Source organism: Xiphophorus hellerii, chromosome 4 (assembly GCF_003331165.1).
Source record: "Xiphophorus hellerii strain 12219 chromosome 4, Xiphophorus_hellerii-4.1, whole genome shotgun sequence".
Taxonomy (NCBI): Eukaryota; Metazoa; Chordata; class Actinopteri; order Cyprinodontiformes; family Poeciliidae; genus Xiphophorus; species Xiphophorus hellerii.
The window spans coordinates 1300428-1315317 of NC_045675.1; the positions used below are offsets into that span (position 1 = coordinate 1300428).

General features: G+C 42.0%; 1 protein-coding gene across 7 annotated transcripts in view; it reads left to right on the top strand.

The window, feature by feature from the left end:
* The window catches only part of shank2b (SH3 and multiple ankyrin repeat domains 2b), a 166514-nt gene that overhangs the window by 103965 nt on the left and 47659 nt on the right, over positions 1-14890 (top strand). For all 7 annotated transcript variants that reach the window (XM_032561164.1, XM_032561162.1, XM_032561165.1 and 4 more), the window contains exons 13-14: positions 8436-8575; positions 10464-10577. In XM_032561164.1, the coding sequence (XP_032417055.1) occupies positions 8436-8575; positions 10464-10577 (254 nt within the window). The remainder of the gene's footprint in view (positions 1-8435; positions 8576-10463; positions 10578-14890) is intronic.

A 14890-nucleotide genomic window follows, 5' to 3' on the forward strand; every position in this document is an offset into this window, starting at 1 on the left:
CACGTGATCCGGGTATTGCTGTACGAACGTGTTTCTGTAAAAGACTTTGTTCTCTTTTCCAACACCGAGAGTCAAGTTGGTCATTAAAAATGACTTCTTCATTTACTATCTGTTTTTATTCTGTTTTTGTGAAGGATCATCATTCATGACGACCTTTAAACTAGAGCTGGAACTAATGATTATTTTAGTTCTTTAAATAGGAAAATAAAACTTGTATTGATGCAAGAACACCGTTCCTTTAGAAGTGCACGTGAAAAGCTCGACTCATTCTGCTTCTTTTAACACCATTTTAATGCAGGACTGATCTGTTGACTGTTTTTTCAGGTAGAACTGATTTACAGAAAAATATGTTGTTTTTTTGTAGATTCCTGAATTAGTTGATTATTTCTATAATCAATTCTTCATCATTAGTCCAATTAATCATTTAACCTAAATTTAAACCTCATAAATTATTCCCAGAATCGCAGCTGTAGTTTATTAACACTGTTTAAAATAAACGGCGCTTGTGAACGCTACAGCCCCGATCAGCTGATCTCCTTTTCACCAGCAAACGGGAGCCAAACAGCTTCTGGAGGAAGACTGGTTGAGCCCAGCTGGTGGAAATAAACAGCTGAATCTATGATGATAATCGGACCCTGATGATTTGAAATCGGTCCGATCTGTGGATCTGTGGTTCTGTGGTTCTGTCTCGGCGTTTCAGGCGTTCCATGTGGAGAAACCGTCAGTCTGAGCAGAAAACATGAATCCAGATGGGATCCTGGTCGCCTGATTGGCTGACTGGGATCAGCATGGACAGGTTGCACTGAGGGAACAGGAAACTGTGTTAGTGTGACCTTTGACCTCGATTCCAGAGTTTCTGCTGCTTCTTTCATTGAATTGATGAAAACAAACCAAACTGTGGAGTTTTAGACCTGGTTGTGATTGAAACTCTGTTTACGTTTGTGATGGTGGGACCTGAAAGGCTTTTCCTGGGATTCTGACAACTTCTACCAGTTATACTGGAGATGCCTCTGTTATTAACATGCAGTTTTGTCCTCCGTTATCATGTGGTGGAAAGATCATTTCTTCTTCCCCACTTTGAAGAGAGGTTAATCGAAATGAAAATGAAAACCAATAAAAAGAATAAATTACCAAAGTGTTTTGTTGGAAAACATTTGGTTTTGACTTCAGACATTCGTTGTTTTCATCAGTTGTTTTTTGTTATATTTTCATTCTTATTACACTTCTTTCTCACCTCCTACAGACCAACAGATAAACTCTTTATAATCACATAATGCAAGATTTAAACCTACATGATGTTTGGATGCGTTTCATTTTTTTTACCAACTAACTGAAAATGGTGTGAAAAGCTGCAGAACGTCCCGAGTGAAATGGACGCCTTGCTTTAGTCATAAAATCTGACTTTTTCTGCTCTCTGAAATCAGAGAATTACTTTTTTTTTTGCTAAAGCAGATAATTGAAAATACATCTGAAAAAATAAAAACATATCAGACTGAAGCATTAATTTAACCAAGAAAATTTGTGGATGTGAATCAGGTTGATTGAGTGAGGATGTCCACATCCTTCATCCTGGATTAGATTAGATCTCTGATCTCTGCAGAAACATCTACTGTAAATTTGTGCAGCACTTTTTTATTTTACATGTCAGATCTGGAAAACTGCAGAATTATCCCAAGAAACAAACTTCATTCCATGTCCTCCCATTAAGCTATGAAGGAAATAAACCTTCACAGCCGTTTGTCCTGTTTGGTTAAAATGCTGAACGGACCGAGTCTCACGTCCTCCTAATCGGTTCTGCAGCAGTTGTACAGGAAGTGCTGTACACACAACCTTAGTTTGATGCTTTAATGTGTCTGTATGCAGCTGACAGCAATAACCAGAGCAAAACTTTGCTATTTTTAGATCATGGAGGACAATATTACATCATTATTGCCCAGCCTTACATGAAGATATGCAGATTCTGTCTCAGGTCCAGAACAAAATTCAGAACCAAGGAAAAGTCCAAAGATTCTCTTATATTTCACCCAAAATCCTCAGATACTATTTAATAACAAACTAAGTTAAGCTGAAGTCTATTTTCCTGATTCCCATCTGAATTTTTAAGTCCATAAAGTTCCTGCCTGTGTTCGCTGATGGTGTTCGGATAGTTGGAGTTGTGTGTTTCGGCCTCATCAGCATGTTTGCAGAAGTTTTAATGACTCCATCGTTCCTGATTGCCGTGGCGACCGTGCTCATGCTGTCGGTAACTGACAGATTAATCCGTCCTGAGCCGCCTGATGTCCTCCAGAACCAGGCAGCAGATAGCAGCTCTGCTACCACAGACGTTCACCGCCGTTTATGTCTCTGTTTTTACCCCAGCTGTGGATTAATTTGGCGTCTGAGCAGCTGCTGATCGTCTGTTTCAGTCGACACGTTGTGTTTAAGGTCTGCTCTCTGGGAATGTGCATGCTGCTGATAAGGACAAACACACGGATCAGCAGGAACGATGCTTCTCTCACTGGCAGTGAGTTGAGATGACAGAAAAAATGTGACGCAGTTTAACACGTGTGTCAGCTGACGTTTAAACCGACCGGAGAAAATGGATCCGGATGATTAATTTATGCTACTGGAAGCCGCTTCTGTCACTGCTGGATTCTCCTTAAAGCTCAGAAAAAGACGTCCTACTGGGTGATAATTATAAAACAGAACATTATTACCAATGTAGGTCTGTAACCTAATCACTCCTCGCCTATCAGGGTTAGATATCAGGGACATTTGAAGCTGCGGTTCTGCTCATCTTCTGCTGGCCCACTTACAGAAACCAGGCAATTAGTGACAGAGTTCACCACATTACAGCATCTCATTTCTTTATTATTGGAATAAAAACAAGAAAATCCTTCACATTTTCTGTCCTCCTGAGTCAAAACACTGTTAAAAACACGACGCTCTGCTGTATTAAACATGTAGGCTCATTATTTACACCAACCATTTAACTGGATTGTTTCATATGAAGCATTTTTTGTTGCTTACTTCACCCAACAGCAGAAAGCTGCAGAAAGAAGAAAAAGTAGGTTTGCATGATAAATCGCATTAGCATCGTTATCAGACGGTGTTGACATTGTTCAACATATTGTATCAAAACCATAAATAAAACTGGACCAATCTTTACAACTGATGTTTATCTCCAGGGTGTTGGTCATGGACACTATGGCACTGCTAGCTAAAGAGTTAGATTAATGCTAACCATTAATCAGCATTAAGTGTTTTCACTTAAAGCTGTGAAGTTTGTGTCGAATGAGGTTGGATTTATTTATTTATTGACTCTGTAAAATCCCTTAAATTCTGATCAACCTCAGAATAAAAGCAGTTTAGATGTAACGCTGAGATCTTGTCAGAAACTCCCATAATTCCCTCTTTTTTTCTTCCAGTCTTTGTTTTGCCCCCCGCCTCGCCCGGCCGCCGCCCACACATGACAGCCTCTCTGTGGCGTTCCCTCCGCTCCCACTCAACATGTCACACGGCCTCATGTGAGCCCGCAGACCCGCTTTCTCTCTGCGCCCCGCTCCATCCACCCAGCGCTGACAGCTGTCAGTAACCCCTCTGGGCGCCATGGCAACCGCCTCCCAGCTCGCCGTGGTGAGAAACGAGACGTGTCCTCCGTGTCAGGACGGGCCTGAGGTTTGGCTGTTTCTGCTCGGTGTGACTCATAAAGATCTCGCCGTTAATATTCTGTGATTTCACCAGAGACGGCCGCGCTCTGCGCCGCGCCGCATCGCCTCGCTGCTTCTGCTGCGCAGAACTTCATTAAGAAATCACGGTTTGAAGAAATTCTGCAGTTTTATTGCAGCGCAAACCCAATTACAGCACGGAGCAGATTTCCTCTGCGACTTTAATGCGATTATGAAATTCGCCTGATTTGATTTGATTGGGTCATAAAGTAATATGAAGACGACACGTTCGCTCAGAACACGGAAAACACAAATCAGCAAAGACGCAGAGCCTGGAAATTATATTCACAGATTAAAAACTCACATCAGGACAGAAACAGGAGGCGGTTAAACTTTACAGGAGGACATGAAAGTGAGGTGCAGAGGGACCCAGCAGAGTCCAGCTGTGTTCGGTTTGCCCAGATGTTCCCTGAAGGCCTCACAGGTTTGTTGGTTAGACAGAGAAGCAGTCGTGAGGAAACTCTGGAGGAGCTGCAGAGACTCCCAGCTCAGGTGTTGACAGAAAACTTCACAAATCCACAAATCTGACTTTTATGGAAGATTCATAAGATGAAAAGCATCATCGGGAGAACTTTCCAATAAAGGAGAAACAGAACATTTCCAGACACATTTCTTTAAACTTTAAAACATTTTTTTTGAAAGTCGTCATTACTAATGATTTGTGTTTTTACTGCGTTCAGACCCTCCAGCTCAGTTCAGTTTGGTCTCTTTGTTAGTCTGGATTAACTGGAGTTCATCTAAACTAGGGAGAAATAATCACCTGCTGCCTGAAAGTATTCACACCCCTGTGAAGAGTAAATACTGAGTTTGACATTTCCGTCTAATTATGAGGATTTTAAATCTTCCACATGTTTCTGCTGAGAGGCAAAGAGGATCAAACACGATAATCAGATATTTTAACTGATTGTTTCAACTGGTTAAAATCGAAACACTTTAGATTCATTTTGTTGTCTTTTAAACAAGTGTGACAGCTCATCAGATAAATCAGATTTATAGCAGAAATCCGCTGCAAAAGTCCAGTTGTTCTATAAAAACTCCTCACGTCGAGGTGCTTACTTTGACTAGGCCTTGATTCTTTTCTTTTCAGCCGTTCGGTTCTAGATCTGCTGCTGTGTTTGGATCATGTTGTTGGACAGACTCAGACTCAGTCACACAGGTTTCTGATTAATAAAACAAGCCCACATCACCAGCCCTCCACCACCGTGCTCGGCTGTTAGCATCAGGTTTTTTACAGATTTTCTTTTTGTTGTTTGGTTGAACAAACTGAACACGGAGCTGCAGGTCCAGAATGTTTGCTGTGTTTTTGTTGAGCGCAGCAGCAGAGATGCAGACCAGGCTGCAGCTGCTGCTCAGGTCCTTTCACCATCTTTAATATAACTGTTGACATAACAATACTCTGTCCAATGCCAGATTATTACAGGTCATGTGTGGGTCATATTATGGGATTACAGCAGAAACATGAGGATTACATAATCCCTACACCAGCAGGAGGGGGTTGGTGTAATATTTGATGAAAAAACTAATTCTGTGTAATTTAGCTTCATCTGAAACTGAATATTTTGTCATATAGAGTTTTATCAAGACACAAACATGTCAGAAAATCCAGAAAAGAAAACTTTATTATGTTGAGTTTTGTTTCAGAAACATTCAGGAAAACTATTTTCGGTGCATTTTTATCTTCAGTAGCTGCTGATTGGTCGATGGGGAATTACTGAAGATTGTTTTGTGGATCTTGAGGAGATTAAAGTTCCTGGGAGGCGTTGTGTGGAGGATTATGGTGAGGTCTGGAGTCTGTGATCAGCTCGGCTCGTTCCTGCTGCAGTTCGGGTTTCTGATCCTCGTTCTGGTTCTCATGGACCGGATCTCAGGGCAGAGCTGATCAGAGTGAGGATGTGGTTCTGTTGCATGGAGGAGGAATAATCAGCTTCTGGTATGAACATTTCTTGTGTTTTAAGGTTTTTTTAATCCGTCTCTGAAGGTTTAGTTCAGATTGTTAAACATTGTGACGTCAGCTGAGTTTAAAAATATAAAAACTGTTTTTAGTGATGCTGAAACCCAGAACATATCAGTCACTAGTTAGCAGTTCAGTCACCAGTTAGCAGTTCAGTTAGCAGTTAGCAGTTCAGTTAGCAGTTAGCAGTTCAGTTAGCAGTTAGCAGTTCAGTTAGCTGCTCTGTTAGCAGCTCTGTTCTCAGGCAGTTAGCATCTGTCAGCCGGAGCAGCGAGGCGTGATGAGTGCTGGTGTCCCATCATGGCCGTACTGGATCCACCCTGAGGAAACTGGAACACCAGTACACCTCCCTGACTGACCAGGTTCTCTTTCTCTCTGTCTCCTCCAACCCTCTAATTTTACCGCTGATCCTGTCTGATGGTCGGTCGCTTCGGCTACTGCCTGGGACACCGCTGCTCTTACGCCCTCTGGTGGCGGCTGTAGACATGTCAGCTGTTGGCAGATTTATAATTTATCTTCCCATCACTGACCTGCAAGACGCAGTATTAGTGTGTAAAACAAAAGTCATATTACCAGAACAGAACAACATTAAAAATCATAACATGAGAATGAAATTGTAATAATACAAGAATAAAGTCGTAATAATACAACAATATAGTCGTAACAAAATGAAAAGGAATAAAGTTGTAAAAACACAAAAATATTCACAATAACACAAGAATAATAGTAATGTTACCATAAAGTAATAATAATCTGAGATTAATCAACTTACCAGAATAAAGTGGTAATAACAAAAAAGTTGTAATTACACGAGAATGTCACAATAATACAAAAATAAAGTTTACTAATATGATTATAAAAACCTCTCAAGTGATAATAACACAAGAATAAAGTCCTAATAATATGACAAAGTTGTAATATTAGGGGTATAAAATCATAATTTTATAATAACTTATATGCAAAAAATAAAAACGAGTAATGTTGAGCATCTTGTGAGGCTAACAAGACTTTAAAACGAAACGACTAAATCTATTAGAAGAAAGAATCACACTGACTAGGTGAACTGGTCATGTCAGATCTTTATAACTCCATCAAGGCTGTTTTCTTATGAAAATCACTTTATTCTGCTAATATTATATCTTATTCTGCTCCTAACAGACCTGCATGTGGAACCCAAACTGTTTCAGTAAACTGGACCGTTCACTGCTGTGTCCGTTCTGTCTTTGCTCGCCCCGTTTCTCCTTGTGTGTTGAACCTTTAATCTGAAATCGTCACAGAGCGGAGATCTGCAGCAGCGTGTTGTTTCTGCCTTCAATCCAAACACTCCTCACAGCTCCGTGTCACTTCCTGTGCTTCAGTGCAGAGATGGCCTCTCGGTGGTAGGCGCTATTTCCAGCCGCTCGGAGTGCGGCTGCGGCTTTGTCCGTGGCTTTCCCTGGGAAAATGCGAGCAGTCTCAGTAGGTTCTGAATGGGGTTAGATCTCCAAAGGCCTGCAAACATTCGAGGAGGAGTGGAGTCTGCAGGACAAGGTGACCCACTTACTGCAAACAGTCCCTCCCTCCCGCTCTCCATCTTCCTCTTTTATTCTCCTAGTTTTCCTTCCTGCTGCCTCCTCTCTCAATCAGACCAATCAGATTGTTCTGATTGTTGTTCAGAACAATCTGAACTCTCCTCTCCTCTCCTCTCCTCTCCTCTCCTCTCCTCTCCTCTCCTCTCCTCTCCTCTCCTCTCCTCTCCTCTCCTCTCCTCTCCTCTCCTCTCCTCTCCTCTCCTCTCCTCTCCTCTCCTCTCCTCTCCTCTCCTCTCTTCTTCCCACAGCGTCACTCAGACACTTTGAGCTCAGAAACAGCTTTTAGAATAAAATATTTGTTCATTTCTGACTGGAATATGGCCGAGTCACAGACAGCTTCAGCTGATTATCGGTCATATTGAGGCCATGTTTTGCTTCGGTGTTGTTATGAATACTAACCACTAAGTGGCGCTATGTCACCATGGTATCCTGCTGTATATGAATGAGGAGAGTCTTAGAAACGTTGGAGGAGTTTTTAAAAGTAAACATCAATCCTTGGATCTGTTGCTGTCAGGTGAGACATTTTCAGCAGCTCTGTGGGTTCTGATGGGCTCTGTGGGTCAGAACCGGGTTCTGATTCTGTGAGGCGACAAAAGAAACAGACAAAAACAAACTACAACCTGACTCAGAGATTCTGGTTTTTAATCTTCACAGGTTCTGCACACATTTTGACTCTCAGTGTTTCTCCTGTAAAGATTTTATTTTTTTTACTTTATTTAACTTTATTTATGATTTTATATAAATGAACAAACTTGCAAAACATATATAAACAAGTCAACATAACACAAAGAGTTACTTTTAAATCCCAATCACCTCAAACTCCTCTCAAAAAATAAGATAGAAACATTTTGCTAAGTTTTTGGGATACGAGATGCATCTAGATAAATTTAATAAGGCTCCCAAATTTTCAAATAAAATTTTTAGACAAAAATTTTTGTCTAAACGCAGCTATTAATTTCTGAAAACCGGGAGTCTGATTTCCATGACACTTCAGTGCACTTTGTACCAACACACAAGGCAACAAGCCAAATTTTATTTGTGTATTTTTTAGCGATTTCTGCAGTTTTGGATCTGGAGGAACATAAAGTTTTATGTCCAAGTAACAAAGTCTCAAAGTGAAGTAACTGGTGTTGACAGTTTTGGCCAGTGTCCTCTAGTCCTGACCTTTTGACCCCTGTCCTGACCTGTTTGTGCCTCCTCTCTCAGCCCCAGCGGTCACGGCGAGGCGCTCGGCCCCAGGAGGAAGCTGTACAGCGCCGTTCCAGGCAGACACTTTGTGGTGGTTCGCTCTTACTCCGTCCAGGCTGAGGGAGAGATCAACCTCTACAAAGGCGACAGGGTCAAAGGTCAGTCAGCTTGTGGGAGACAGACTTTACTCTGACGCTGACGATAGATTTTCATACATTTTTTGTATGAAAATCTAAGCTAATATTCCAAATTTTCATCCAGACAAACACAGATTTTAAGATTTTTTTTCCTTTTGCTTTGAATTGTGTTTTCTGGATCAGAGATTTCTAGATGTCTTTGTTTTAAGGAAATGTGAATTATTACTGGGTGTAGAAAAGCAAAGTAAATTGTAAGAATCAGACCTTACGATCTCCAGCATGGCTGAAGAAACTCCAGAGAGGATAAGCAGGAAAACAATGTTTCAGATTTATTGAGATCATAAAAAGACGCTGTTGGAAAAGAACAATATGAGTTTAGAAATAAAGATCCGTCTGGAAGAATAAAGGAGTTTTAAATTTAGTTCTCACAGCTAAACTTGAGACACATTTGATAATTTTGGATGCAGGATAAAGATGCAACTTTATTCCTGTGAAGGTTGCAGAGAGAAGCTGACTGGTACAGAAGACGGAGCTAATCCTTAAAAACTGGACAAACAAGGAACAAAAATATGTGAAGAGACAAAAGATAGGAGTGTGCGTTTGTTATTTAATGCCAGTTAGAGGAAAGTCTGAGGACTTTGCAGAGACGAGTGGAGACAGCATGCAGAGATTCACAGGATGAGAGATGAATGTTATCTGGAAGAGGCTCCACTAAGACCTGGCTCTGCTAAGCCAAAGGATGAAGATTTCCATCCATGCATTAAGATTAAAAAAGATGGACGTCTTTCAGCTTTATTTTAACTCTTTCTGCCAGATTAACCTTTGACCTTTAAAGACTCAGCGTCGTGATGTCAGGAAAACAGAGGCTGTTCATTATTCATTAAATATGTCTACTGTGACATGAAGTTAAATAAAATTAGAAAATTAATTTAATTTTGGTTATTTAATGATTTATTTGACCTATTGGTTTTTCCATAATGAAATGATTATCCGTCATAAAACTGACACAGAGACATACATGGGTGTAACATGTCCACTGCGCTTTTCTCAGCCTTTACAACTGTTAAACCGTTGTTAGCATGTGGTAATGGTTTTTTCCGAGCCGTCTTTAAACACACCATTGTACAGTGACGTGCTGCAGAGCAGAGCAGCATGCTGTGTCAGAATCATCTTCATAAACCAACCAGAGCAGCAAAAGGCAAAAAACTGTCATTTTCCTCCAATCTGTTGAGTGATGCTGGTCCACGCAGATCATGTTAGCTAAGTGAAGGCTAGTTAATCCATGCTAATGTATCCTGTCAGGCTAGTTAGCAATAATGCTAATGTTGTTGTTACATGTCTTGTTAGCAGTGAAACAGTAAAACCAGCCATGCTGACGGTGATGTTATAGTATGTTGTATTATTGATACATGATGGGTCTCAATATGGCTGAATTCAGTACTTTAGCATTAGCTTCTGCTAAATACCATGTTGGTGTTAGCACAGCTAACGTTAGCAGTGGTGACCACTGCTGCTGATGTATCTGATTACCTCTGGATTGACGTGCTGCTGTTGTATCAACCGTCCAGAACTCTCAGGTCTTCTGGTTCTGGTTCTGGTCTCTATCCCCAGATCCAGAACCAAACATGGAGAAGAAGCTTTCAGCTTCTATTTACCATGAATCTGGAACAAACTTCCATAAAAACAGCTGAAACTCTGAGTTCCTTTAAACGCAAGGTCCAATCCCACCTGGTTAAAGTTGCTTTTCATTAAACTTGCATCATATCTGATGATTTTGATGATGGCATTTGACAACACGTAATAATATTGTGAAAAAAAGGGAAACTTTGACCTCCTTGCTGGAACTTCATATTTTGAACTTTACTGTTTGAATGAAGTTTTTAATTTTTAAGTTTTTTTCTCCCCCCAGTTCTGAGCATCGGAGAGGGGGGCTTCTGGGAGGGCAGCGCCCGCGGTCAGGTGGGCTGGTTTCCGGCCGACTGCGTGGAGGAAGTCCCGGCCAAGGCCACCGAGGAAAGGACCTGTGAGTAGCATCAGCTGGGCGGGTTGGTTCCAGTTCAGAACCATCATTCAGATTTTTCTCTGTAAATTTCTGTTGATAAATGAACTGAATGTTTTCATGAGTGGGAATGACAGCGGTAACTCCTGACCCGCTGATGCATGGACTCCACCAGACGCCTGAAGGCACCAAGATGTTAGCAGCAGATGCTAACCCTGGAAGTGTGAGGTGGGGGTGCAAAGAGTTGGACCCGTTCCCGAAAACTCGATTTCATAGAGATGTGGAGGATTTAGAGGCCAAATAAAAAACCTCAAGCTGTTTGTTTTTCTACTCGGAGCGTGATTGGTGTGTGACAGGGAGCTTCATGCTGCTAGCTGCTAGCTGCTAGCTGAGGCCACAACCTTCAGGAAATGAAAGAGTGACCCAGAGTTTCCCAGCAGAACATTCTCCCTGGTCCACATCAGGTCGTTTCCTGACTGCTTTGCACTTTGATGTTTTTCTGGAACGTTCCTTTAAAATTTTTTGCACCAACTTCTGTCTCAGAGAGATTTACGCCCGAGCTGGAGTTAAACACTCAGAACTCATTTGTGAACATTAACTTGCTAATCAAACATCTTAACGACTTTAATTAGATCCCATAAAAACGTTTTGGTGTGTGACGGCACGTGGCCCGTGTTTCAGCTGCATGTGTGTCCTCCTCTCTGTCTTCCCGTCTCTCCCGTGTCCCTCAGGCTGCTGTGTGCTGAGCTTAGCGCTACATTGCCCTGCTAACTCAGCTGTGCTCTTATTTCCTATGGGTGGCAGCTAATGAACATTTCACGGCACGCTCCGTCCCCCGTAAACGTCCACTTTGTGCTGTAAATCCTGACTGAAAATCTGCAGGAGATGTTTGAGATGTCTTCGGTCTCTCTGTCTGTTTTTTATCTGTTTTCCTGCTTTGTTTAATTATTGAGATTAGCACAAGGCGGACATCCTTCAGCTCTCTGGTCTAACTCTTCCCCCGGAGGAGCGCCAGCCATGTTCCGAGGCGTCTCTTGTTCTCTGGCTGTTTGCCTTCGTCTGTGTGGCTCACTTTAAAGTTTAACCCAAGGCCGTTGGCGCGGGAAAGCCTCCCTCATGCGGCGCCGCGTCCAAGCTGCCCCCAGGTCTGCCTGCAAAGAAAAGCCTGTCAGAAATGGGACCACAGTATGGCGTCCTGCAGAGAGCCTTTCAGAGGCGGCTTCAGTCGAACCCACGGGTCAACTGTGTGTGTGCGTGTGCAGGCGTGTGTGTGTGTGTGTGTGGGTGTGTGTGTGTGTGTGTGTGTGAGTTGTGCTGCCACATGCAGCCGTAAAGCAGTTGATCGATAATAATATAGATGGATGATTGTGATTTTCTATAAATTCATCTTTTACTGCAGCATCATAATCTGACAATAAAACTCCACGGCTTTTATTTTCCTGCTTCCATTGATCCATTTCTCTTCAACATGGGAAACACAAGAGAACATGCTTCATAACAACCGTTATACAACAGAAAAAACCTTGTGTCCTACCATCACAAACATAAACTGATAGAACAGGATTTCTTCCTTTGTTGCTTTATGTCAAACCATATAATAATAGAAAAATAAAATCTTATTATACACACAAATACATACAGTATGAACAAGGTTTGGTTGTTTGAGGCGACGATTTGCTGCAACAAACAAACGATGACCACTGTCAGGCACAGTGGAGGATGTGTGATGCTGTGGGACAGATTCCCCTCTAAAGGTCCTGGTAGGTTTGTTGGTGTGCAGAGTAAAACCAGGACATTCCTCATCGTTGGGTTTTTTAGCAGAACAAAGATCCTGACCATCTGACGGTTTATCGTTTTCAAACGGTTTGGTTTTCAGGACATCAGAGCAAACATGGCGGCACCCTGTGGAGAAGACCTGAGGCAGTCGGATGGTTCTGACTTTCTGCAGATCAGATCCTGAGAACAAACCTCGTCTGTCTTCGTTTTTCCAGCTCTTTCCCGTTTGGAACATTTTTCCTCTGGGATTTGAGTGTTGCTATAAATCTGCACAGGCAGCAGGATCTCCCTGCAGCGGCCCGACCCGATCTGACTCTGGACCCGCAGAGTCACAGAGCGGAGGGAGAAACATGCCAATCTGACCGTTTAATGGCGGCTTCACTCGCTACGCTAGCTCCAGATAATCCAGAGAAACAAACCGATTGCAGAAGAAATATTTAAACATTTAAAGCTGCCAGTGAGTCGCGTAATTATTCAATGCCTACATCATCATTTATTCATCAGGACTGGAGAAATGAAGTCCCTTTGTGCTCCATCTGTAGTGAAGAGTTAGCGTGTTAGTGAGAGCTGCTCTGATGGAAACTGCAGCTCCGTCTAAATCCATGATGTTTCCAGTTTGACATTTTTAATGTTTCTGGAGTTTTTATTTTTACTTTTCCATCAGCCTCCGTCTTTCCCTCTCTCACAGAAATTCACACACGCTGATTTAAGTTAAAGGCGTTTAGCCTCTAATCCGTCTAATTGAATAGAAGTGATGCAGGCGGATTAAGGCTCACTTACACACGCTCCGGTTGGACTTCGGCTCGATTCAGAGGTCTGGAAACACGCAGCTTCCACACAGAAGCAGAAGAACTCAGTTTAACATCAGGTTAGCATTCAACCTGGATCAGAAAGCAGCAGATTTACATTCATCAGTTTAATCTATTAGATTATTGTAGAGCGGCAGCCACTGGAGGCAGTCTGACATCCGGAGGAAACGTTTCCTCTCTGGAGGAGAGGACTGGACCTGCGGACTGGACTCCAGTCGTCTTGCTTTTGTTTTCTTCCAAAGGAAAATCTGCGGCTGCTGGAAGAAGAGAGAATATTCCTCCAGGTTGGACTGACCTGAACTCTGTTCAATTGTTTGTAGCAGTTGGAAATCTGAGATGATCTTTTCTAAAACCCAAAGCAGGAACAAATCCACTGGCTTAGCAGCAGAAACGAAAAAAGATCCCAGTTCAAACCCGACTCTGGGAAAAGTTTGTGTTCTTCCAGTCAGTGTTTCATCGTTTTGGCAGGAATATCGTCTCCCGCCAACATCCGTCATCCCTGGTTTAATCTGCATCATGTGAGGTTTCTGAGGAAGTTTTGCACAAACGAAACCTTTTAAAAGAACATTTTACTACCTAAAAGCAACGACAGTATTCCTTCAGTGATCATTGATCACTGGTAGCAAAGGCTGCAGCTAGAAATGCTTCCAACATCAACATGATAAAAGCTCAGTGTGGGACTGATCTGATGGTTCATTTTACATGAACAGATTAATCATTTGACAGCAAAAGGTGCTTAATAGAAGATTTTTTCACAGAATTTGAGCCTTTTGAAGCTAAAGGAGGAGTTCTGGGTAGAACAGATTTATAGATATGGTTTTTTTACTCAAATGCAAAATGTATATCTTTTTGTACAGTTTTGGCTCTGACTGTGTTGTTCTTTCACCATATTGCCTTTTTTGAGTTTGTATACTTCAGTTAACAATTAATGAATGACTTAAGTTAGTTGATGATTATTTCCATAATTGATTCATCTGATTAATCGTTTCATCTCCAGGTCTGAGCTTTTGAGGCGTTTCTGAAACCTTTAAACTTTTTTTCTCACTTGTTTATTTTCATGTTGAACTTTTGGATAGTTTATCATTTTCCTTAGACAGCCTCTCTCTGCAGTAAACACTATTTATTTGACATTTATGGACTCCAGTCAGATCCAGAACTCAGATGAAACATTTTTCGGTGAGTCGGTCCAAAGTCCATTCTTGCAGAATGTTAGTTTCTGTTTCCTGGAGTTCTCATGTTTTTGTCTGTAGTGACTCTCTGAGTCTCCACTCTGACATGAAGATGTTTGGGAACCGAAACCTTTTCAGCCTCGTTTTGTTTTCCATTCACCTGCAAAAACCAGCTTAAGGCCAAGCCAGAGTTTTTGGACTTATTTAGATCAGCGTTTCTGATCTAAGTTACGCTGAGCTTGGCGCCCATTTTGGCTTCATGTTCCCACCTCATCCTGAAGGAAGCGGATCATCTGGTTCCTTCCTGCAGCTGCAACCGACTCTGAAACATCTGCATATGAAACAATCTAAACCACAAAGATGCCGACCGGCACCCGCCGTTAGCATGATTACTTTTCAAACCTAAATTTCATCACGACTTCCATGGAATTAAAAAAATAAAACCTGCTAATTTAATTCTGTTACAGATGTGCAGCAAGCTGGTGAACATCCAGCTGCAGCACGTCCCGCTGCACACACACACGCACACACACACACACACACTCCTGCTGCTCTAATTCCCCCGTCTCATTCTCACGTCTTT